Source organism: Ruditapes philippinarum, unplaced genomic scaffold (assembly GCF_026571515.1).
Source record: "Ruditapes philippinarum isolate M1 unplaced genomic scaffold, ASM2657151v2 ctg5539_1_1_1_1, whole genome shotgun sequence".
NCBI lineage: Eukaryota > Metazoa > Mollusca > Bivalvia > Venerida > Veneridae > Ruditapes > Ruditapes philippinarum.
The window spans coordinates 97,163-125,032 of NW_026864389.1; the positions used below are offsets into that span (position 1 = coordinate 97,163).

The 27,870-nt window shown below is 31.9% G+C and overlaps 1 protein-coding gene across 1 annotated transcript; it reads right to left on the reverse strand.

Moving 5' to 3' along the window:
* LOC132725433 (uncharacterized) lies at positions 1-27,870 on the reverse strand. The gene is made up of 8 exons (XM_060710569.1): positions 27,780-27,870; positions 18,572-18,838; positions 17,581-17,754; positions 14,843-15,067; positions 6,683-6,742; positions 5,866-5,935; positions 5,074-5,241; positions 1-4,819 (listed from the first exon to the last, which is right to left on the reverse strand). Exons 1-8 carry the CDS (start codon positions 27,859-27,861, stop codon positions 4,531-4,533), a joined length of 1,335 nt encoding a protein of 444 aa, XP_060566552.1. The 5' UTR covers positions 27,862-27,870; the 3' UTR covers positions 1-4,530.

A 27,870-nucleotide genomic window follows, 5' to 3' on the forward strand; every position in this document is an offset into this window, starting at 1 on the left:
GTATATACAATACACTGAGTATAAACAATTCACTGAAATATATATACAACTATCTAAAAATCTAGCTACGTATATTATATGTACACAATATTCTATCACAAAGCAGCACATTTAACTATGCCTTGAACAAGTCAGACTGAAAAATAAAGATCTACTTATATTAGTAAAATAATTTTCTTTAGTTACCAATATGTCTGTTTATCAAGCATCAATATCAAAATACACAACAATTCATAATACATGTGTCTAGGTTTAACACTGTAGTCAATGAATATAGATCTAAAATTTCGATGTTACCAGCAATATTATAATCTTTAGGCCATATTTTGTAGTCTCATCAATAAGGTAATAATACCAGCTTTACACCATACTTTATCATAACATCAATTTATTAAAAATACCAGTTAGTCTTAGGCTATATTCATTTTATAACATCAACTATATGTACTTAAAGATAGCTTTAGGCTATATTCTTGTTATTCCATCAACTGCATATAGTTACAGATTTAAGCTTTAGGCCATATTCTTTAAAAAATGATCTCAAGGTCATAAAATGAAATCATATTAAACAAGATCTTTAAGCAATTTTCTAATATATACAACAAAATATTAATACTTTATTTTTAAACCTATATTCTGGAAAACACCGTTAACATAATAACATGTTTAGGCCATATACATGTACTGTATTCTGATTGCAAAAGATGGCAATGCATTTAAAGCAGTTTAATTAATTCCTGACAAAATTCGAAATGTTTGAAAGCATCTTGCATAATGTCATAGTATAAATATTTCCCAGCATTCCCTGAAACAAAGAGACCTACGACATGTTATTGATATGCTGTAACAGAACGTGAACCTGTACATGTAAATCAATGGCAAGTAGATACATGTTGATGATTTTCAACTAGTTTGTTGTTTGAAACTTTTTTGCAGTATACAGATCTAAGTTATAAGCTTAAAAATACTACAGCTTAATAAAAACTACTATACAAATTATCTACTTATAAATTCAAAAACCAGAAATGTGTCCAAAGGAATCTTATGCCACCACTTAGTAACTATGTCTGTCACATATTGCTTAATCATATTTCAAGGTCAAGTATAATTTATATAAAAGTATTTCATATAAAATGTCACAGTGACCATGACCTAATAACCTCAAAACAAATTGGAATCATTTACTTACCATGGCCAATTTTCTTGTGCATTTTGTCAAACCACATCAAAATATTTCTTAAGTAATTGATTGAATTCTCACTGTGACCTTGACCTTTAACCTCAAAATAAATAGGGATTATCTACTGGACATGAGCAATGTCCCTCCTTATTTACATATGACTGGATTATTCCATTTCAATGTACTGATTGAACAAGGACTTTTACAGTGTAACTGTGACCTTAACCTTTGACCTTATGACCTCAAAATCAATAAAAGTCATCTAATGAACATGTGCAATGTCTCTACTTAGTTGCATAAGACTGGCCAACTTCTTTTGAACAAAGAATTAAGTGTCACACTGACCTTGACTTTTGACCTAATGACCTAAAAATGTTAAAGGGTCATCTACTGGCCACAAGTAATATCCCTACAGAGTTCACTTCTTCTCAAATTACTGACCTGACAAGGATAATCAGACTTACATACAGCTGGACCATCCAATCACTGTTTGCTCCCCTTTTTTTAAAATGGGGCATAAAAAAATGAATAATCTAAAGACTTTAACAAAAATAAAATTAAAGACACTTGTTATCATGTTACACACATACATGTATATATATTTACTGTTTTAAATGGATGCAGGTTTGTTTATATCATGTTACATTTCTCAGAATATTTTTGATCTATGATTTCATGGAGGACTAGAAAAAGAAATAACTTAACAAGTTGGAAATATAAACCAAACTTCAAATATATATATTTGTTACATAGCTAGTAATGTAAATTACTTTCCTCAAAATATCTTCTTAACCTACACTCAATAATTATTATTACATAGTTAATTATATTGAATGAGCACCTAATTTGCATGAAATACTTTCAAAAATTAAAACATAATACATGTACATGTATATGTATAAAGAAACACTAAACATACAGTACTTCATGGTATATAACAAAATATACAAGCTCACAGATTTACAGAACATTATCATACTGACCTAATAGCATTTCTAGGATTTCTGATGATATTAAAAAAATACATCCTGATTTTGTCACATTATTCCTTTTAACTTGAATTACTTGATTTAAATGGATTTAAGCTACAATGGCACAAATGGATAAAGAGTAAAATCTGATATATATATATATACCTCATCTGATTTATATACTGTACAGCCCTAATATGTTATGTTAGTGAGTATCATTCTGTAATGTCACATGGCAACATCACTGTCTGTCCAATAAAAATACCAAATATCCCCCACACCCATAACGTGTGTACTTGTGTCTTCGTTTTAGTTTTTAGTTGTTATGTTTGATATGGTATTTTGATCTTTTTTTCATGTAACGAAATATGTATTACATCCCACTAATAGTGATAGAGCAATATCTTTACCAGTGACAAGATAATGTCAACCTTTACTGATGCACATGGCTTGACATCATGTGTCTCGGTTGAACATCTCTTGTTTTCTGTTGCCAGAACTTGTCTCTCACCCTTAGTGGAATGCAATATTTATATCTTGTTAAAAAAAACAATGCAGAGCAAATTTTCATCACCCCGCCCCACCCCCATTAAAAGTGAATGGACAGATAACATTAAGTGAGAGAGAAATGTATGCTTGACATTATTAAATGAAAAATAAAATTGAATGAGCATAATAAAGGGAATGTTTTAGACATGAAAAGAAAATAAGATGGAAAATTTGGAATGGTTAAGGTAGTAAAGTTTGTATCTTATCTCATCATTTTTGTTCACATGTACATGTATTTTAATATGACAAATTATCCAATGTTGATTAAAAATTGGTAAATTTAGCAACAAAAAATAACTTGTCAAAATGTTCACATTGTAATCAGAAATGTAGGAAATCAGCAAAAAAAGATCTGTTAATTGGCTTAATACAAGCAAAGATAAGCATTTAGTGTTACTTTGGGAAGAAATGAAACTGTTGTAAAAAAAAAGAGGTAATTGCCCTATAAAGGTCTGTTCCTTGAGATTGCAATGTATCTGAAGGGCTGGATATAAACAAAGTTATAACTTATTGTTATAATTATGTCCACCGAGATCAGAAAATATAATGTTTTAATATATGCATCTGTAAACACAATCTCAGATACATGTACCACTATAATCTAAAATTGCTTAGCTACAACAATACACTATATCCATTATATCCTAACAGTTTCTACATCTCTATTAACATATCTGAATGAACTATTTAACAAGTACATGTATGTAAGTATAAGAAAACAGTCAGTATAAAATGTTGTATATTGCACAATGGTTAATTTCTTCCTTTTGACAAAATTATTTTCATTGGTCATGGAAAAAAACATGACAGTGGAAATGAAGTCCTAATACAATGTATTTGAAATTAGATCTTACTTTAAATGTAATGCATTGTGTAATCATTAGTTAGTGGACACTTTGTAACAATTGAATAATTACCTTACTGCAAAAAGAACACACCTGGTCTAACATAAGGTGAATTCCAATAACAACCAAATTACAAACAACAACAAAAATGTAAAACTTTAAAATTTGAATATTCACCCACATCATTTAAAAGTAACAAAAAACTAAATACTTGTACAACAAAAATGCAATATTCTGTAACAAGCAATATATTGAAGTTTACCTTTATTCTACTGACATAATATACTTTTTTCTTCTTAAAATCTCTAATAGTAAAATGATCTACTTTAACCTGTTGTCTTTGTCATCAGTAAAGAGCCTTGCAGTATGATCAGGCCCTATAATGTTGGCCAACTTTAAAATTTCATCTTGATTTACCTAAATTTAATAATAGACAGTTCCAAAATTGAAAGCTGGAAGAGACCATTTAAGAAATTCAGCAGGTTAATGGTTAAAAAATAGTTGAGCAGCAGACGACAAATAATCCTGTAAGACTACAAACAATCTAGTAAGACTGGTCATGGTTATACTGGCTTGTAAGTGACCATGATTTTCGTAGATGCCAAATGTAAGTTAGAAACAGATTGTAGGTGGTTATAGTTAATTTATTACATGATTAATCACACAAGCACTACCCTGATATTGTTTGTAATTTCATAAAAAATGTCTACATTGTACCAATGATTCTGATTGTCAAAAATAGTCAAAAATCAAGCTATGAAAATACTAATTATTATATGAAATCATCTACATATTTACAACCTGACCAACTTAATGTCTTAATTACCTGATACATGTAATTTGAATAAAATAACTATAAAACAAAATACAGTACATTCATGAATCTCTATCCATGATTATCTAGACTCTTCTGATTTTTCAAACTATCCAATGTTAGATATAGGGGAAGACATAATCTACAAAATATGTGTCTTAACATTCCAAGTTATTTATTATAACCATATAAATTATTAGAATAAGCTTGTGACACATCGGTATCTTTCTTCAAAAACTCCGGAGCAAATTGCTTAACATGTCCTCCAGGGCAGAGAGGTGGAGCATCCTCACTACAGGCTCCACCCATATCATGATCATGCCCCGCCTCCTCATGTGTTGTGACTGTGTCATAGATGTTCTCTTTCACACAAGCAACTACAACAGGTCTGTTAATGTCTTTACAGGGGGGTAACTCTACACACTTGCCACCAACTGCAACCTCATCTATATCAACATACCTTAAAAACAACCATAATTAATAAACATAAATTACTTGAAGAAACAAGCATTTAATTTAAATGTTATTACATGTAATTTTTTGAAGGAAAAAAAACGTAATTCATAAAATACTAAAGGTTATAGTTATCAGCAAAGAAATATATCAGAGGAAATAAATAAGAAATATAGATACATCCTTTTCATTAGCTTTTCTTAAAATTTCCTTCAATCATAACACCACTTTATTTTAAAAGGTAACTATGGCAACACATACTTATGATCATCTTCATCATCAGACGTACAATCTCCTGCAGCAGCAGCAGATAAAGTCAATGTATTTGTGTCCTTGACCTTTCGTTGTGTTTCATGAACAGGTGCCGCAGTGTACAATACATTATTGAATCCAACATTTAATGACTCTTCATACCTTTTTCTGTATTTTCTATAAGTTTTGAAAGGAATAAATAAAAGAAAAATAAGAATTTTTATGTGTAAAAGGTCATGACATATAAGGATATGGACACACTCTCAAATCTGTTCCTGGAACCAACCCCTACTAAGCAATGGGTATAAAGTTTCTTTGTCAAGGACACAAGGGCTTGCCCCTGACAGGGTTTGAACCCACACAGCATTGTGAACATTCCTTTTGTACAATTTTTTTTATTTCAAGCATGTATAAAGCATCACCATTTGTACAGAAATTAAAGCCAAAAATTCAAGGACTTTTAAGGATCATTTTTAAGGCAAAGATTGAATTAAGGTCTTTTTGATGAAATGTAAAGATTAATTTAGGCCTAAAGAACCATGTGAATCAGGTAGAAGCAGACCGGCTGGTTTTTTTATCATCATACATCATCTATTAAGCCTTACACCTCTTAATTTGCATCATGGATATGCCTTACCTGTTTGTATAATGGACATGCCCTGCTTTGAAATTGGTATAACAGAATTTTCAAGTAAAAACTAAAAATATCAATAAATATTTTTCAAATTTTGAAAACACCTTCCATTAGTACTTCTAGCAGTAGTCTTTAACAAAGGTATAACTGATAATTAAATATCCTACCTTCTACAAAAGAAAGTACCAACAGCAAGTCCAACAATGAACACAAGAACAAATCCTACCACAAGTCCAACTAAAATTAGAAAGGGTAGAAAAAACATTTAATATTGAATTTTCCCCAATTCATCTCATTAAATTTTTATCATGATCATGTCCTTCTTTGAAGTCTTTGAGGCTAATATCATCAAATGAAATAATGTTTATATAATCTTTTCAATTTGGATGGTCTTTATTGAAGATCCTTGATGGCACTATATCATCTTATCTATTTAAAGTTTTCACTGACAGCAATTTGGATGGTCTATATTACATGTACATCAAGGATTGTTGGTGGTAATATGATATCTTAGTCTTCTTTTTATGTGCTGGTGTTCATGTAATATGATTCATTTACTTCAGATGCAAGACATTTCTTTCAGATCAGTAACAACCTTTAGGCATTAACCCTATGTAATGTCTTGTTAAAATGGGTATACAATATTGTTTTACACAAGAACCTTAATTAAGCTAATGTTGCAAAACAACAATGAACCTGAAACTTTTTATAATTTTAGCTAATGACATGCTTCAAAAACAGATCATCTACCTAGACTTCACAAATTTGTTTCAAGATAAATATCTCAAAATTTAAAATCATTAGTTCATTAATGAAACTGTCACAGGGTGAGAAAAATGTGCACCCTGATTGTGACTCAAACCCAGGACCCTCAGAGTACCATTCCACCGCTCTACCCACTGAGCTATCTGGCTGCTTAACACATCTTCTCCCCTATATAGTGAACAGTTCTGAACCGTGATGAAAAATTGACTAAAATGTTACCTGTGTTAAGATTTGACTCTTCTTTTGACAATCTCTGACTTTCAACATTGATCATTTTGCCTGTAAAAAACAACACAGCAAATTATAAATAATACACAGCCCAAAATACATACATGCACCCGTCTAACGTGTCTCCAACAAACAACCAACATAAATATATTTCTTTCATTTAGCAAATGCAAATGAGCTGAATCAATGTCAAGATTAGACTAAAACAAATCAATTATTCTCATTGCTAACAAGATTTGGCCAATACAAATTATAGGGATCTTACACCAGCTGCGGGTACAGACCGGAAATATCTAACTGAAAGGTAACTGATTACGTCGGTAACAAGGCTCTGCCAAATTTCCACTAAACAGTTTAGTGAGTTACAAATTAATAATATTTTGAAAAGAAATTTCTTAAACTAATATTTTCATTTATCACACACCCGTGCCGATTTTGCGACTCCGTAAATATGGTATTGCATGGCCGTGCATATATTTTGACGTGACGTCATTAACGTAATACAAACATAGTGTAAAGACGCGCTAAATGTTAGCGTTATACTATAGGCGCGTCAATGAAAAATGACTCTTATTTCACTTTAAATGGTCTTATTTTGGGTATGTGATAAATAGAATATTAAATTCGTGTAAGTTCATTACTGAATTTATTGCACTCGTTGAATAAAATAATATTATGCTCGCCAGAGGCTCCTAGAGGCTCGCATAATATAATTTTATTCAACTCGTGCAATAAATTCTGTATTGAACTTACACTCATTCAATATCCTCTATTTAACACTTTTTTCTTATAGCAGCATATGGTTTTACAACATCACTAATAAAGGCAAGATGACGTCATCCTAAGAACGCAATTCATTTATAAAAGGCGCGTGGGAACAACATCATTTTAAACATGCGACTAGTCTTACAAGGAGAATGTTAGATTAGACAAGTTTTTCTAGCATCGGTGTAAACAGTACATAATTCTGTCTGATATGCAATAATACTTTTGTGCCTTGACGCAGTGAAAATCAGTTATAAAAACATATGTCCAATACATTACAAACAAGATATGTTTGTAAAACATGTATGCCTCCTATCGGCAGTCAATTAGTCATGTGATCAGGTTATTATGCATGACTTCTGACCCAGTGAACAAACAATTAATAAGGGTTATCTAGTATCTACAGGTCATGACTAGTCACAAGGTAATAATTATTGTGACCCCATAGGTTGTGTGCAGCAATTTAAGTTATTATAAATCTTACAAATAATATATGCATAAATTTTATGAATCATGTAGGCCTCATTAATGACAGCCAAGTGACATATTACATAAGACCTTCAAATGTGTATACCCAAAGCATTTTTAGTTAAATATAAAAATATCAACCAAGGCAACTTGAGTTGTTGAGTTATTGGTAACAAACCGTCATTAAGTACAAGGTCAATATGACATTGACCCCTTGACCCCAAAATCAATAGGGGTCATCTACTGGTCATGACCAATCATCATACCAAGTTTGAAGTTCCTAGGCCTAAGTATTCAACGTGACCTTGACCTTTGACCCTTGATCCCAAAATCAATAGGGGTCATCTGCTGGTCATGACCAATCATCATACCAAGTTTGAAGTTTCTAGGCTTAAGCATTCTAAAGTTATTGATTGGAAACTGTTTTCACCTACAAGGTCAATGTGACCCTGACATTTGACCCCTAAATCAATAGGGGTCATCTGCTGGTCATTAAAAATCATCATACCAAGTTTGAATTTCCTAGGCCTAAGCGTTGTTTAGTTATTGATCGGAAACAGTTTTTACCTACAAGGTAAATGTGACCTTGACCTTTGACCCCTTGACCCCAAAATCAATAGGTGTCATCTGCTGGTCATGACCAATCACCATACCAAGCTTTGAGTTCCTAGGCCTAAGCGTTCTCTAGTTATTGATCAGAAACCATTTTTACCTACAAGGTCAATGTGACCTTGACCTTTGACCCCTTGACCTCAAAATCAATAGGGGTTGTCTGCTGGTCATGACCAATCATCATACCAAGTTTGAAGTTCCTAGGCCTAAGCGTTTTTTAGTTATTGATCAGAAACCATTTTTACCTACAAGGTAAATGTGACCTGACCTTTGACCCCTTGACCCCGAAATCAATAGAGGTCATCTGCTCGTCATGACCAATCACCATACCAAGTTTGAAGTTCCTAGGCCTAAGCGTTCTTTAGTTATTGATCGGAAACTGTTTATACTTACAAGGTCAATGTGACCTTGACCTTTGACCCCAAATTCAATAGGGGTCATCTGCTGGTCATGACCAATCACCATACCAAGTTTGAAGTTCCTAGGCCTAAGTGTTCTTTAGTTATTGATTGGAAACCGTTTTTACTTACAAGGTCAATGTGACCTTGACCTTTGACCCCTTGACCCCAAAATCAATAGGGGTCATCTGCTGGTCATAACCAATCACCATACCAAGCTTTGAGTTCCTAGGCCTAAGCGTTCTTTAGTTATTGATCGGAAGCCGTTTTTACCTACAAGGTGAATGTTACCTTGATCTTTGACCCCTTGACCCCAAAATCAATAGGGGTCATCTTCTGGTCATGACCAATCACCATACCAAGTTTGAAGTTCCTAGGCCTAAGCGTTGTTTAGTTATTGATCGAAAACCGTTTTTACTTACAAGGTCAATGTGACCTTGACCTTTTGAACTAAAATCAATAGAGGTCATCTGCTGGTCATGACCAATCACCATACCAAGTTTGAAGTTCCTAGGCCTAAGCGTTCTTTAGTTATCACTTGGAAACCATTTGGTCTACGGACCGACGGACCGACAGGTGCAAAGCAATATACCCCCTCTTCTTTGAAGTGGGGGCATAATTACTTATCTAATGCTTTCAAGATTCGGTCAATGCAATTTGATATATCGAATGCCAACAATATTTGGCCAATACAAATTTATGTAGTGATGAACCATTAAAATAATACACAAGAAAAGCATTGATGCAAAGCATCAAAGGGCGTCCAAGCAAGAAATGCAGCAAGTGTAGATGAACTAGTAGATATATGATGACAGGATATTCTTATAAACTTTTCAATGGTTCATTGGTTTTTACCAGAATTGTACATCACTTATGAATGAACGGACGAAAGACATTGTTCATTACTTATAACTTTGATTGGCATGCTAGAAATTAGAATATTACTTGTTATTTCTTTATGATCGTGGTTATTAATAGCAACGGACATACATGTATACAATCATTTATAATCTATATGTGTAAAGTATGATCAGCACCACACTTGTGTAATTGTCCCTTATTATTTTATCGCTATGAGCGAAGACCCCCTCTTAAGGTATCTGTTCACACTTAGTAACAATATGACATTTGTTATATTACCATGTTGATCATGTTGAGCATAATTGTTTATTATACAATAATTGTAATATTTATTTTAATAAAAAATACAGATTTTATGAATATTGTTTTCTTTTTTTGTTTTATGCGCTATTTTAATACTGAGTTTTTACGTTTACTACTGTTTTAAGAATTCAATTGTCATATTGACCGACGATTATAATTAAGTCAAAACTTAACTGGAAAAAGTCAGTAAACTATGGTTAATCTTTCAATATATAATATTGTTTATTCTTAAACCATACTGGTTCGGGAGATAACTCCGACACTAAATCACATATTTTTTGCAATATTTTAATTATCTTCCAGTATATTTTAAATATTGAACCACCTAAACAAAGTTCAGTTCAAAGATTTTACATTACACCACAAAAACTATGTATGAAAATGGAATCTGTACTTCTTTAAGGTCTTGAATGAGGTATGCAAAACATGGTCTTTTTAAACCCACAACAGTAGATAAAGTCGACACTTAAAATTTTAAGTAAAAAATGACTGGAAAATCAGCATCAATAATTTATTTTTACATCTTATATGGTTTATCTATTTTTTGTAAATATTTAAACAATTTTTCAAAAATCTTTCCCAAGTCAGTGGCCTGTGGTCAATACATTTCTAACTACCTTACTGTAATTTAGTAAAAAGAACGTTTTGAAGCAGTTTTTGCCTACAAAAAGTTTAGGTTATTTGAAAAACATTAAAAAGTCTACCAAATTATAACAAAACTTCACATTCTGTCCTGTTCCTATACTGTTAGGTGATCATGTGCTTATTTGTTGAAAAACAAAGCAAAAACAATTATATTTATGAAGTGTCGGGGTTATCTATGCGTCGGAGTTATCTCTCCGACCAGTATACATGTACATTTGTATTTTTCTTTATCATTTTTTAAATTATCAATCAATTGAATTATTCATAAAATCTGATTTGTAACTTTTTTGTACTTGATTTGTAATAATTCCTCGGCATCTTTACTAAACACGAATAACAAATGAAACAAGAGCCGGTTGAACCGGGTGATGCTCCCCGAATAGGTTTTGGACACAGGAAGGTATACCTCTTGTTGTGTCACAGTTATGTCACAGACAAAGTTCAAAGTGTAACAAGAGCCACCGCCGGGCGGGGGCAACGCTCGACTTTTTACTTTTTCTAAACGCAAACATAGAAAGGTTTGAACATATATTGATGTTTCCTTTTTATAAATTTAGTTGGTCTGTCTTGACACATTAGTTTTGTTTATATATTTTGTATATATATGAATAGAAACATTAAGCATATTTCTAGAAATAGCAACAGTACGCAATTTCTAAAAATAGCAACAATGACGCAATTTCTAAAAATAGCAACAATGACGCAATTTCTAAAAATAGAAAAAATGACGCAATTTCTAAAAATAGAAAAAAAATGACGCAATTTCTAAAAATAGACAAAAAAATGACGCAATTACTAAAAATAGCAACAATGACACAATTTCTAAAAATAGAAAAAAATGACGCAATTTCTAAAAATAGAAAAAAATGACGCAATTACTAAAAATAGCAACAATGACGCAATTTCTAAAAATAGAGAAAAAAATGACGCAATTTCTAAAAATAGAACAAAAATGACGCAATTTCTAAAAATAGCAACAATGACACAATTTCTAAAAATAGAAAAAATGACGCAATTTCTAAAAATAGGAAAAAATGACGCAAATTCTAAAAATAGCAACAATGACGCAATTTCTAAAAATAGAAAAACATGACGCAATTTCTAAAAATAGAAAAAATGACGCAATTTCTAAAAATAGAAAAACATGACGCAATTTCTAAAAATAGAAAAAAAAATGAAGCATTTTCTAAAAATAGAAAAAAATGACGCAATTTCTAAAAATAGAAAAACATGACGCAATTTCTAAAAATAGGAAAACATGACGCAATTTCTAAAAATAGAAAAAAAATGAAGCAATTTCTAAAAATAGAAAAACATGATGCAATTTCTAAAAATAGAAAAAAATGACGCAATTTCTAAAAATAGAAAAACATGACGCAATTTCTAAAAATAGAACAAAAATGACGCAATTTCTAAAAATAGAAAAACATGACGCAATTTCTAAAAATAGAAACAATGACGCAATTTCTAAAAATAGAAACAATGACGCAATTTCTAAAAATAGAAAAAAATGACGCAATTTCTAAAAATAGCAACAATGACGCGATTTCTAAAAATAGAAAAAAAAATGACGCAAATTCTAAATATAGCAACAATGACGCAATTTCTAAAAATAGAAAAAATGACGCAATTTCTAAAAATAGAAAAAAATGACGCAATTTCTAAAAATAGCTACAATGACGCGATTTCTAAAAATAGAAAAAAAAATGACGCAAATTCTAAATATAGCAACAATGACGCAATTTCTAAAAATAGAAAAAATGACGCAATTTCTAAAATAGAAAAACATGACGCAATTATATTCATATGTATATATATATATATATATATATATATATATATATAGATATATATTTGATATATATATATTTGATATATATATATATATCTATATATGTATATATATATATATATATATATATATACATGCATATATATATATATATATATATATATATATATATATACCTGCATATATGTATATATATACACACACACATTTATATATATATTTATATATAATACATATACTATACATACACACACACACCGATAAATGCACAATCTGAGAAAATTCAGTAATATAACCTTCAAGGTCAAGGTCATTAAAGAGCCCAAGCAAATTGGGTTTGATAAAACAACAAGGTCTGGTCCTTAAGAATGTTCTGTTATAATATGAAGTTTATCCCTTCAAAAATAGCAAAGTTACAGTCAGTTACTGCCAAAACAATGAAAATTTCAATAATTTGACCTTCAAAGGCAATGTCATTAATGAGTGAAGGTCAAGGTCTTTGGGTATATTTTTAACAGTTATCTTTGAAGATTATTATGTTCAAGTTTGAAGACAATCCATTCAAAAATAACAAAGTTACAGCCAATAATAGCCAAAAAAAATGAAAAATTTCAATAATTTGACCTTCAAAGTCAAGGTCATTGATGAGTGAATGTCAAGGTCTGACTGGTTATTTTTAAGGGATATCCTTGAAGATTATTATGTTCAAGTTTGAAGACAATCCATTTAAAAATAACAAAGTAACAGCCAATAACAGCATGAACAAGCAAAAATTGGACTTTTAACCTTGAAGGTCAAGGTCATTTATGGATGAAGGTCAAGGTTAGTGTGGTCTACTGAAAGGTCTTGTCCCAAGGGTTGTTTTGGCCAAGTATGAAGACAATACACCAAGAAATAAAAAGGTTATGATCCAGGTACAAGTTTTCGGACGGCAACGGCAACGGAGACGGCAACGGCAACGCCGACCTGACTATAACAATACCTCTACTTTTTTTTCAAAAAAAAAAAAAAAGTCGAGCTAAAAACAACCCAAATATTGTGTACGACACATTGTCTCAATATGGTGATCATTTTTGTGAAATAGTTGTAAAATCCGACTTCAAATAACGAAGTTATGCGCCTGACATTATTTTGCTGCAAGGTCATGCTGTTACCTTGACCTTCAAGGTAGTTACCCTAATGTTGCATGCGACACGTCCATTCAATATGGTGATCATCTCTGTGAAATAGTTGTTAAATCCGACTTCCAGTAACAAAGTTATGGGCCGGACACGATTTTGCTGCAAGGTCATACCGTGACCTTGACCTTGAAGGTAGCGACCCAAATGTTGCGCGCGACACAATGTCTCATTGTGGTGATCATTTCTGTGAAATAGTTTAAAAATCTGACTTCAAATAAGGAAGTTATGTGCCGGACACAATTTTGCTGCAAGGTCATGCTGTGACCTTGACCTTCAAGGTAACGAGCCAAATGTTGCGCACGACACGCCATTTTAATATGGTGATCATTTCTGTGAAATACTTTTTAAATCCAACTTCAAATAGCGAAGTCATGGGCCGGACACAATTTTGCTGCAAGGTCATGCTGTGACCTTGACCTTCAAGGAAGCGACCCACATGTTGCGCGCGACACATTGTCTCAATATGGTGATCATTTCTGTGGAATATTTTTTAAATTTGACTTCAAATAACAAAGTTATGGACCGGACACGATTTTGCTGCAAGGTCATGCTGTGACCTTGACCTTCAAGGTAGCGACCCAAATGTTGCACGCGACACGTCGTCTCAATATGGTGATCATTTCTGTGAAATATTTTTAAAATCCAACTTCAAGTAACAAAGTTATGGACCGGTCACGATTTTGCTGCAAGGTGATAAATAAAAATACCCCGAAGAGCGTGATTTATTGACGGAAAAGGTGATTTCAGTTGAAAATGTTTGCATTGCGAAATTCTCCAGTTCGCTATTCATTGTACATATCGTGACTAATTAATAATCAAGCACCCTCATACCGATCGGAATGATCGGCTTTTATTATGAACAACTATAAAAGGCTCGAGAAGTTGCTGTCGCCCTTTCACAAAATCTGATTTCATTACATAAAAGGCGCCGCGCTTCGGCGCGGACGCCAAAAATTAATCAATTTTAGCAAATCCTACAGTGTCCTCACAAATAAACAAATAAAGCTTGTAATGTTAAAATGTATGGAATGTAGAGTGATTTTTTTACTGCTTTATGTATGTACTATTACAAATGATTAAAAATATGTTATATACAAAATAATGTAATTTCTACAAGTTAATTTACCAGGACCAATCCAAATAGAATCGTTAGACACAGTTGAAGGCTCAACATCAGATACAGTTGTTAACACTTTTATCATATTTCCGACAGTTATTTCAGCAGTCGGTAGTAATTTTGTTACAGTGATAGGTTCTGTTGTTGTTGTTGTTGCTTTTCTTGTAGTAGAAGTTGTTGTTGTTGTTTTTATTGTCGTAGAAGTTGTTGTTGTTGGAGGTGGTGGGAGCAAATCTGGAAAAATATCAAACTTTAAAAAAATCGAATTTCCCACACATGGTTATATTATTTTATAATAACATATTTAACTCTCTACCAGCTGAATTTTTAAATGTATTTGTCCAGTATCCTTTTTGGAAGAGGCCATAATTAATTCTTTTTGGAAGAGGCCATTATCAATTCTTTTTGGAAGAGGTCATTATCAATTCTTTTTGGAAGAAGCCATTATCAATTCTTTTTAGAAGAGGCCATTATTAATTCTTTTTGGAAGAGGCTGTTATCAATTCTTTTTGGAAGAGGTCATTATCAATTCTTTTTGGAAGAGGTCATTATCAATTCTTTTTGGAAGAGGCTGTTATCAATTCTGTTTGGAAGAGGCCATTATCAATTCTTTTTGGTAGAGGCCATTATCAATTCTTTTTGGTAGAGGCCATTATCAATTCTTTTTGGAAGAGGCCATTATCAATTCTTTTTGGAAGAGGCAATTATCAATTCTTTTAAGAAGAGGCCATTATCAATTCTTTTTGGTAGAGGCCATTATCAATTCTTTTTGGAGGAGGCCATTATCAATTCTTTTTGGAAGAGGCCATTATCAATTCTTTTTGGAAGAGGCCATTATCAATTCTTTTAAGAAGAGGCCATTATCAATTCTTTTTGATAGAGGCCATTATCAATTCTTTTTGGAAGAGGCCATTATCAATTCTTTTTGGAAGAGGCCATTATCAATTCTTTTTGGTAGAGGCCATTTTCAATTCTTTTTGGAAGAGGCCATTATCAATTCTGGGGATATCAAGATAATGAAGTTTGTCAGCCAACAGTATAGAACCTGGTCAGACTTCAATGATGTGCAGGCTGCCTGGTTCTTAACTGGTGGCAAAAGCAAAATGATATAATTTCCATACAAGCAGGGTAAATGGTTAACAAAACTCAGTATCTAAATTTGTTTTGATGCTGTATCTTAATTTCAAAGGTAAAAATGCTTCCAAAATAGGAAATCCATATAAATAAAAGAGAACAACCACCAACATCTAAATAACTTCTCATTCACAGTTTTAACCTACTTGTGATAAATCACATTGTCACCTTAGTGCAGTAAACAGTTAACTCCTATTACATTATATAAGGAGTTAATCTATTACTGCACTCAGGTGACAATATCAATATATATATAACTTCCTTCCTGATTTGTTTTTGTTGTTGGTGAAACATGTTTATATGAACTTTGGATGCTAACAATGAATACAAAGAGTATTCAGTGCAAAGATCATTTTAGGATATGTGGAGCAGGTTACAAGATCCTCTATGTCTACTTATTTTAACCTCTTTTTCTAAACAGAAATTTGAAAACCAAATATGATATCTTTATTTTTTTTTCCAAACAAATGAACACAATAGAAACAAGATGGCTACCAATCACGTTGCATCACACTCACAAGAATAAAATTATTTAGACATATGTTCAATGTACGATGGTGTTCACACATATTATTTTTAGCAGATAGTCCTTATGAATCTTACAGACCAATTTTAGTAAAAGTAATCTTACAGACCAATTTTAGTAAAAGTAATTTAAATGGTTGCTAAATTGTTTAAAAATTCTGAATAATCTTAATGCAAGCAGCTCCCAGGGTCTAATGTCTCAAATATAAGGAGAATTTAGGACTTTGCAATAAAAGAGTCAGTTAAATGTATTGTATTGCATGATATTGTATTACATTAGTATAATATATAGCATTGTATTGCATGATATTATATCTCATTTTATCACACATCCGTGCCACTTTTACAACAGCGTAATGGTATTGCACGGCCGTGCATATATTTTGATTAGACGTCATTGCGTTATACAAGCATAATAAGTGAGTTAGTCTACAGACACACTAAATGTAAGCGTTACACTATAGGCCCCTCAATGGAAATGATTCATTTTCACTTTAAACGGTCTTTATTTTTGGTATATGATAAATTGAATATTATATTTGTGTAAGTTCAATATTGAATTTATTGAACAAGTTGAATAAAATAATATTATGCTCACACAATATAATTTTATTCAACTTGTTGAATAAATTCAATATTGAAATTACACTCATTTAATATTCTCTGTGTATTACTTTGTATTCTATTGTACAGACCAAAGGACCCTAGATTACACTATAAATCTGGTGATCTAAAAATTAAAATATTTCATATTACTGATACAGTAAATATTTATTCTTTACCAGGAGTATTTGTACTTAAATTGCTGAATGCTTGCCATCACTCAGTCATATTTTCATACACATTTATGTTGATATTTACGGTAGTGTTGATGGATGGTCGGGTCAGATTGTACATGAACCTTGTCATATAACGATGACTTATATCTCTATACTCTGTACTGCTACTGTGATACCAAAAAACTTATATTTTATACCGCTTTCTTGATTCATAATAAGCCTTTTTCAGATCTCTTTCTTTTCGTGAAAATTTTTGTTATTCTGTATTGATTTACACATCTAAGAAATGTTAAGTATATTTATACTTACTAAACTGACAAGCATAGCCGTACTCATACATAGACGAGCTACACAGATAATCATGCCATTTGTAACCTTCATCTTTCCTCAGGCAAGCACAATCTTCATGGCACATAAATTTTAGTAGAAAACAGCTAGGCTGTCCTCTGTCCCAATTCTGAAACCCTGACTTTGTCCTTTCACCTTTTTAAGTACAAAGATATACAATTTAAGTTTTGAATGAAGGCAACTTGGATAAACCTTATTCTAAATTTCATGTTTATTTTCACTCAGTCACATACAGGTCTTGAAGCAAAAAAATGACTCTTCAGGATGTACATAAAATCCCTCTGTGAGATAACTGGGGCTGTGCCTTATAAAACAATGCACCTTATAAGTGGGTAATACTAGATACAGTAGATGACTATTGGTAATTAAAAAAATTGTGTATATGGCTACATGTACATGTATGTTTCTCCTTTCTATTTCAAAACAGGAAAATGTTTGGTTGGATTTTATGTCCTCCCAACACAGTAAAGGTCATGTGGCGACTTTCAATATCTAATGGTGAAGGTACTTTAGGTACCTCTCTTCGCATTATTTCAGGCTCGAACCAGCATCTGAGTAGAACCCCTGATGTTTAGTACACTAGCTGGACAGCTTTCTCACATGAAGGAACCCATTGCCAGGATTCAAACAAACAGTGGTGAAGGAAAGTGACTGCATATCAAAGACTTTAACCACTAGGCAACCATTAAATGCAGGTTTTCTCAAAGTTTGCAAAGGAAATTAATCCAGGCAAAGTAAATAGTTATGGGTCTAAAACAGTGACCAACAATAATAAACTAGAAGACATAATAAAAAACTTCTGTTGTAGTTTAGATATAGCTTGGTTACAAAACCTTATTAACCAGAACTTTTTAAAAGTTCAAACCAAGAGTGTTAATTCAGTCAAGTGTTACAGGTCTTGGATAGTGACAAAAACTGATACAACAGACATGTAGCCCATTCTAGCACATACCAGTAACCCAAAACCAGTCCATCTCCGAGTCTCTATCATGTGCACCAATCCACATTCCATTTTTCGACCAAATCTGGCTCATTGTTTGTTCGACAAAAATTTGTATATCTCGGCGTCTGATAGTAATAAGTTCGCCACCAGCACGCCTACATGTGTCTCGTGCAGAGGTCCAGCTCACTTCTCTAGTTTCAAATCTATAACATTTATCCCTGTGTACTCGTAAATACCGGTCCCTCGGAAGGTTTCTCGGGCATCTATCTAACTCATCTGAAATATGGAAGAGGAAACATAATGTATGTAGGAATACTTGTTAACTGTTTAAATAAATTGATTCAGTGTATTTTACATTAATAAACACATGCATATCTGTAACTCTTTGAACAATCATAATTACAAATCTGTATATAGAAAAGTTCTTTGTTTTTAAAAGCATTGTAATATATATTGGAAGACACACTTCTAAGGCAACATTTTTCAAAAATAGTTTTTTTTTTATACAAGTATGGTTTAAGATATACTAATACTATTATCAAATTTCACCAGAAGTGGTTTGGCCACTTCCTGCACATGATTAAATTATGATTTCAACACATATTGTTCTTACGCGATGGATGTTCATTTCTAAACGAGGGATACACTGTTCCTAATTCAGTCAAGTAAGTCTGCCATAAAAAGAATGATTAACAAATGTGAGGGTTAAAATGAACTGATACTATCCTTTTTCATAATCCAGGCCTAGTGGCTAGTATGCAATGTCAAACCAAATAAAAAATTTCAAATGTACCGCATGAACTTGAAACACCTTTTTTTGTCACAAGACCAATTACATCACAGGCTAAGGACCAAGAATAAGTTTAAACTGCTAATCACTGTTTCTTGAATTAATGTGTATGAATAATTTAATATCAGAAAAAAATATGCACAATACTTAAATGTGGAAGAATGGCATTTAAAAATTCAAATTCACTGCTTTAGTGGTAAGCCTTGTCCCCCAAATGTATCACACATTTATTTAAGACAAGAATTTTGAACTTTCTAACTATTACAATGTGATATAAAAATTGTGATATACATGTTCATATGAGGGGTAGGCTTATATAACCCAAACCATCTTATACCTATTACTGAGTGAATAATAAGGGTTACCCTATTGGGGCCTCAAAATTTTTTTTTGAACTCACATGGATTGATACACATTGTAATTAACATAATAATATCATAATCTAACTAAAATGACCCGAAATAAAGCCATCCCTCAGAGGTAAAAGAACATTATTAAAAACATTTTCTGGCTAAAAAATAGTTTCTTAGAAATAGCTTACAGATTTAAAGACCCTTTCAGAACCTCTGCTACATCCATAAAGGCATTCACATCGTACGATTGTGTGGCTCATCTTTGAGTTTTTAATTGAAACCTCAATGAAACCAGTGAAGCATGTTTGTTTTATTTTTTAGGTTACACTTATGAAGTCTCTCGGATAAAAACAAGTTTTAAAGCTATTTAATTATACACTAATGGCAAGGGATTGTTCAATCAACAGCTGTTCAAGTGTATGATGTAATGTGTCGACATTATGAATGAAGTTGTGAATTAATATATATACACTATTATAAGGAAAAGAATAAAATAAAAACCAAAGTTTTTGTGATGTTCTTTTTTAAATACAATGTAAGAAAAAATCAAACACTGGCTGTAGTCACAGATACAGGGGCTTCTGTCATTTTTTCCCTTTCCCAATAAATATACAATATAATTTTAATAAAATAAGGACAAATTTCCCTGTGGTCACAGACACATACATGTAATCACTGGCTTTCGGTAGCTGTTAAGTTAAAACTCAACACAGCCTTTTTAAAAAGCACTGTTAACAGTTACCCTCGAGATAAAAAATCCAGTCTGCACTTGGTCTGTGGACTGTGAAAGGTTCTCATTTCATTCATTGAAAAATATGTTGACAATTTCTGTTGTTAATTTCATTAGATGTGCCCTGTATGATTGTGTTTAAACTTCTTTAAGTAAATGAAAATCTGTCTTACTTCAACATATATTCAAGATAATAGAGGCACAAACATTGCAGACCCTAAATTTGAAACAGTTCATTTCTTATTACTTATAGGGATCCCATATCAAGTACAAAATTTGTATTGTATAGTATACAATCTATCAAACTATCTTGCCAACCTGAATGTCTTTTTTTCCTCACCCCCGAGTGCAGTATATAATTGATGCAAAATGTATAAGACTACAAAAAGTTAATTTAATTTTGTTCCCACAAGTTCTCTGGTTTATTTTATCTAATAAAACACGAGTTCAGTGAACTGCAGAATTTGGCATATCGGTCAAAAACCTCGGAGAAAATTAAGTACATGCATTATACCAAAAAGATGAATAACACTATAAATATTGAAAATATATCATATTTCTGGAAAATTTGACCTAAAATTAGAGCCAAAAACTATTGTTATAGCAGTTTTAGAAACATTTCCCAAATAATCCCGTAAAAAAGGAATTGTATGTAGTTAAATACTTAAAACGGAAACTGTAAAATAACAGGCTTTCCACTAAATATTATTATTGTTAATAGGTGTGCGATTTAAACCGAATTGGTATAAAAATTCAAGGAATTTTACAGGCCAATCTAATGAAATGAAGGCCAACAATACTTGCCTATAATTTTTGCAAATTAAAGTTTTATCTTCTTTGTAACAAGCTGTGCTTAGTCAGCAACATTTCAGTTGTGTTTAAGTGTAACTACTATCAACAAAACTAACTTGAAACCATCATGATGTACTCTTACAAGTTTGCCTTATCAGGAAATAAATGTAAACATAACTCCAGCAAATCTTGTTTTGACTTGCCAATTGAAATTTACATATTATAGATGTTTTCTTAAATATTTTACAATTCAACCTATTGAATTAATGTTGGTAAATGATGTTCAATCAATTAAATGAATAAGGAAATTAGAGAAAATTAATTACATATATAAATTCCTCATTGTGCATAATTTCCTAATTTCCGGTGTAATTTTCCTCCTACAATTTCTAGGAACTCTCAAGATACGGTAGTATGTCATTCATGGAAAATCATTGGTGGGATAGCAGTGAATACCTCATTTAAATACATGTTTATGAAGGTTTCAGTTTTGTTTTCTTTTGTGAAACAATAATTATGCATTCACATTTAGATTTATCCAAAATGGTGTGAATTCAACAGGACGTCTTGTTGTTAGATACCAACAAATGCACCATGCAGTCTGAGCCCAGTAAAGAAACAATAGCCCTATTTCACTTGCAATGAAGGCATATAGTTATTATTCAAAGAGTATTATAAGAGTAAACAAACATTAATTAAATCTTTTGGTATTATATTTATATTTAAATTTGATAAAATTATTAATGTTGGTTTATTCTCAGCATGCCAAATCATTTCAAAGAGAATCCAAGAATGAATAACAACACATATAAATGACCAGACACAACAATCATTGTGCTATTGTCACATCCAAGTGTAAGTCTTCTCCTTTCTTGCTGTTGACCTGACTAACTTTGAGTGACAAATTGTCTTTATGTGGCCCAACTGTATGCCTATACCAGCTGTATGTCTATACCAGCTGCATGCCTATACCAACTGTATGTCTATACCAGCTGCATGTCTATACCAACTGTATGTCTATACCAGCTGCATGCCTATACCAACTGTATGCCTAAACCAACTGTATGCCTATACCAACTGTATGCCTATACCAACTGTATGTCTATACCAACTGTATTCCTATACCAACTGTATGTCTATACCAGCTGCATGCCTATACCAACTGTATGTCTATACCAACTGTATGCCTATACCAACTGTATGCTTATACCAACTGTATGTCTATACCAACTGTATGTCTATACCAACTGTATGCTTATACCAACTGTATGCCTATACCAACTGTATCACTATACCAACTGTATGTCTATACCAACTGTATCACTATATCAACTGCATGCCTATACCAACTGTATGTCTATACAAACTGTATGCCTATACCAATTGTATGCTTATACCAACTGTATGCCTATACCAACTGTATGCCTATACCATCTGTATGCCTATACCATCTGTATGCCTATACCAACTGTATGACTATACCAACTGTATGTCTATACCAACTGCATGCCTATAATAGGCAGAGCTCCAGATAGCGTGCGTATAAGCGTAAAATACGCATAGAAAATCTAAAATACGCATCACTTTCAAAATTCGTGCGTCACAGTTACGCACAACAAAATGAAAATACGCTCGTATGTCAAAATTTATGCGTGAAAGAATAGAAGTGTAAACATTTGATATGTAGAAAGAAAATGTTTTGAGCATAAAAATACAATGTATTTTAATTTTATTGCATTGAAAACTAAAAATTCTGTTGTCAACAACGCATGTTAAAAACGAAAGTAGCAGGAAATACAGAAGGGGAGGTAACTCCCATAGATCAACCTGTGAAATTATTGATGAAATTTGTGCCAGATAATCATCATAGGAGTTAACACAGTATTAAGTTTGTTTAGGCATCTATTGACATGCTTATGCCTCAATATAAACAAAAATATATTTCAATTTCTTTAACTTTTGTTTTTGGAATTAAATAACATGTTTTTCACCTGCAGTTTTGTACTCAATATTTTCGTACCCAGTCTACAGTTACGGACAATTTTCTCTCAGACTAATACTTTTTTTTAAGGAAAGATAAAAAAAAATCTTAATTCTAATTTCAACTATAATTGTTCAAACTGGAGTACATGATAAGGTACATGCCAACAGAAATAAAGAAAGAAAAATATTGACTCCTAGAAAATAAAATAATTTCAGGGCTTCCACTAGTGGAAGTTTGGGAGTCATTTACTCCTTCATTTTGGCCTGTGACTTCCGAAAATCAATACATTTCCTTCTTTACCTATTAAATGTGACTTCCAATATCAGAGATTTTGAAGTCTTTGACTTCCAAATTTTGAAAATGGAAGCCCTGATAATTTTGCTGTGTATCCTAAACTTGAGTTCCAGTATACTCTGGAAGTCTGACTTTACATGGCATGTTTCGTATTGTTTCACATTAAATCAGTATTTAATTTGTAAAGGTTTTTGTAAAAAAAGAAATAAAAACAAACGAACAAACAAAACAGTAAGTTTAATTTGTTCATAAAAACTGCAAATGCTTTTTTGACAGATTTTACCCCTTAAGTTTTTCAGAATATGCATTTTACCCCTCACTCTAAATTTTGAGGGGTAAAAACCCCTTGGCCAAAAAAATTATCTGGAGCTCTGGCCTATACCAACTATATGCCTATACCAACTATATGCCTATACCAACTGCATGTCTATACCAACTGTATTCCTATACCAACTGTATGCCTATACCAACTGCATGTCTATACCAACTGTATGTCTATACCAACTGTATGCCTATACCAACTGTATGTCTATACCAACTGTATGCCTATACCAACTGCATGTCTATACCAACTGTATGCCTATACCAACTGTATGTCTATACCAACTGTATGCCTATACCAACTGTATGCCTACACCAACTGTATGCCTATACCAACTGTATGCCTACACCAACTGTATGTCTATACCAACTGTATGTCTATACCAACTGCATGCCTATACCAACTGTATGTCTATACCAACTGCATGCCTATACCAACTGTATGTCTATACCAACTGTATGTCTATACCAACTGTATGTCTATACCAACTGCATGTCTATACCAACTGCATGTCTATACCAACTGTATGCCTATACCAACTGTATGCCTATACCAACTGTATGCCTATACCAACTGCATGTCTATACCAACTGTATTCCTATACCAACTGTATGCTTATACCAACTGTATGCCTATACATGTACCAACTGTATGCCTATACCAACTGTATGCCTATACCAACTGTATGCCTGTATGCCTATACCAACTGTATGCCTATACAGTTCAACCAGGAATGACAGAATTGATAGCTAGCAGTGATTTTTTTCCCAATTTTCAAAACAACTTGTGGCTTTCTGAAGGGGAAAATAAAGCGCGATAAATCAGAAAAGGGGAAAATCAAATTCCAACAACTGAGAATGGAATTTACCCACACATTTTATAAATTTTCAATTTCAATTCAATTTAACATGCATGGCACATAGCAGAGGCTATAGGGACAGCTTTCTGTCTTCTAGCGGATATAATAAGTCAGATGCTGTTACCACAGGGCATTTCAGGGGAAAATATTACCTTTTTTAGGGGAAAATATACCTATTTTGAGTTAGGGGAAACAGCCTTTATTCGGCTGTAAAATACAGGGGAAAAAATCACTGGCTAGACACAACCTTGTCTTGTCAGAGTTTAAGACTTTTGTTGGATGGGTGATATCTTTTTCCAACGATTTGACAGCAGGAAATTTCAGTCAAGCCTATTTATTAGGCTTAATCTATTAGGCAATGTACTTTGATGGTTGTTCTTGAATCAAAACATTAAATTTTAGAACCCTGCCCAATTTTCACTGATGATTTTAAACTGATCTTTATTTAAGAAAAAATTTTAAAAGCACATTATTTTTTATTTATAATTATGAACAGGAAAAAAAATGGAAGAGAAACTATGAAAATTCTTTATCTTCTGACTCAGTATATTTTAGTTTTCCTTAAAGCAAAACAAACTTGAATCAGACAATATTTTTAACAACTTTGACCGGAATAAAAACAAGAAGTATTGCACAATTATCAGAAAAATAAAGGCAAAAGCACAAAGATTCAAGAGGCATACAAATTATATCTATCAAAACAGCGGAAATAACTACTTCATACTTCCTTATGTTCAGATAACAAAACAGAAAAAAATCATTGATAAAAACAAAAGCATATCAAATAATGTCAAATATAATTTGTGCATCCTTGACTTTTGTAGTGTAGTTAACAAGAGAAGTTAACCTCTAGAATAATTAAATAATTGTATATTTAACGAAAATATTGTTTAACTATTTCTTTACAAGTCTAAAGAAAAAATAATTTAAAAATATATTGTGTTTGTTTTTAATGAAGCTGTTGTCAAATTCAATGCTTGTTAAATTATATATAATAGTACAAACACAATATAATGACATTGTTTACTAGAGAACTAACTGACTGAAGTAAATGTTTCAATCTCGTGAGAAAATTGGCAGTGATATACAGTATATGCAGGAGGTTTTAATGCATGTGAAATGATTGACCTAGATTCTCCAGCATGTTTATATGTACCAGTATATTATGTGATGTATAATTTTACTTGTGTACTATTTATGTGGCCTATGAACACTTCAAATCTAGGTCATCAATGTTATATCACAAAATAGAGAAATACACGTACACAGTAACACTTTTGTATAGTCAAAAAAATAACAATCAATCTTTAGACAGTGTGATACTGAAAATGCAAGCGACTGAGACTGTTACCTTCTGCACTTAAATATGAAGAAAAATTTGTTTTTACTAAATTGTCAAGAAAATACAATCATGTTTATTGTTATTGGCTCAATGATTGTGTTATTGGCTCAATGATTGTGTTATTGGCTCAATGATTGAATTAAGACAAATATAGTGATAAGACCTTGCCTGTAAAGTTGCTGCCCAGTCCAATCTCACCAGATTCTTTATTGATTACTGTCCAATCTTTAACATTTTTTAATTATAAAAATCAAATTTATGAGAATTTAGAAACAAAATTATTAATTCTATGACACATATTTGTAATTATTTTTATAAACCTTAATTGAAAATTTTAATGGCTAAGTGGTTAATGCGTCAGACTAGTAATCTTATGATGGTTAGCCGCGTGGGTTCAAACCCCATCAAGGGCAAGTTGTTATTTCCTTGAGCAAGAAACTATACATTCATTGCTCAGTAGTGTTTGGTTCCAGGAACCGATTAGAAAGTGTGTCTTTAAGCACATATATTAGCTTCCTACACAATCAAACTAAAATAAATTCTGTTAAAACCAAATCTTAATTTTTTTACATATAAAAAGATAAATGAATGTCATATCCAATTAATTAATCCAATTAAAATAGCTTTTAAATTATTAAATTATTTAATAAACATAACAGTTAAATTGCTTATAAATATTAAATATGTATAAGCAATAACTGTTATGTTAAATAGCTTTATTTGATTAAACTAGCTGGGCATGACCATTTTTCATTTTTTATATGGAAAATTTCAAAAGTATTTAGTTTTACCGACTGAATAGTAAATACTGAGGATCATGATCAGATGGCATTGATATGCCAGTAAGTTTTTGAACTGCACTGGTCACAGGAGTAATTTCTGTTGCCATTAGCAGTCTTAGAGTTAATAAAATTTCAATTTACAAAATATTAGTTGTCAAAATATGGTGAGCTTTTGTGATTGCTTTTCATCCGGCGTCCGTCCGTAAACTTTTTCTTTAAATGATATCTCATCATAAACCGCTAAGCCAATTTCATCCCAAAGCTGGGTTCTGAGAGATTTTTGCCTTAATGAATCAGAAATATGGAATATTTGTTTCCACAGAAAGCAAAATTTATACTAATTATATTGCTTACAAATAATCAAATCCATTCTTATATCAAATCTGATTTGAGCCTCAGGATTTTAACTTGAGGGTCAAATTTTGTTAAAATCATGGGGATTTGGTATTGTAGTTGGTAAAAGTGGTCAATACTTTTCAAAATGACCCTCATGATTTCATGACTAGTGAACATCCTAAAAGTGCTTTCAAAAACCTTAACTTCAGGCAAATACCTGAAAACTTGTACCCATGAGTATGCGATAAAACCAAAAATGACAGCCTCAAGTTTTAAGAAAATTCAAATTAATGACAACCACCTTAGCAAAATACTAGCTAATTAAGGCCAATTAGAATTGATCTACTTCCCTAATATATTAATTTTTTCTCTCTTTTGTAGTCATTATTTGAAACCATTGCCGGCTTCTGTAGGATAAACATTTATTTATAAGAAATTTAAGATAAGAAAACACAATAAATAATAAGATTTCAGTGCAGTAACACAGAAATTTCAGAAATTAGGTTTGCCAAAATAAACACAGTATAAAATATTTTTTAAAAATACGCATTTATTGTTAAGATACAGCGTTTTAGAACAAATAGTTTATTAAATTAAAAGCAAAATATTAACTCAGCAAATATAGATACTCACTACAAAAGATAAAGCCAGCGATGCTGTAGAAAATAAATAAATTATACAGTAACTTCACACAGCAATTAACACTGTCCGCCATTTTGTTTGG

Bases quoted from the DNA above. Each gene is read 5' to 3' on its own strand.
- LOC132725433 (XM_060710569.1), bottom strand. From the start codon at position 27,861: ATGGCGGACAGTGTTAATTGCTGTGTGAAGTTACTGTATAATTTATTT. The intron at 5,936-6,682 runs GTAACATTTTAG...TTCTAATTTTAG, and splicing joins AGAGTCAAATCTTAACACAG to TTGGACTTGTGGTAGGATTT. The intron at 4,820-5,073 runs GTATGTGTTGCC...GTTGTTTTTAAG, and splicing joins GATGATGAAGATGATCATAA to GTATGTTGATATAGATGAGG.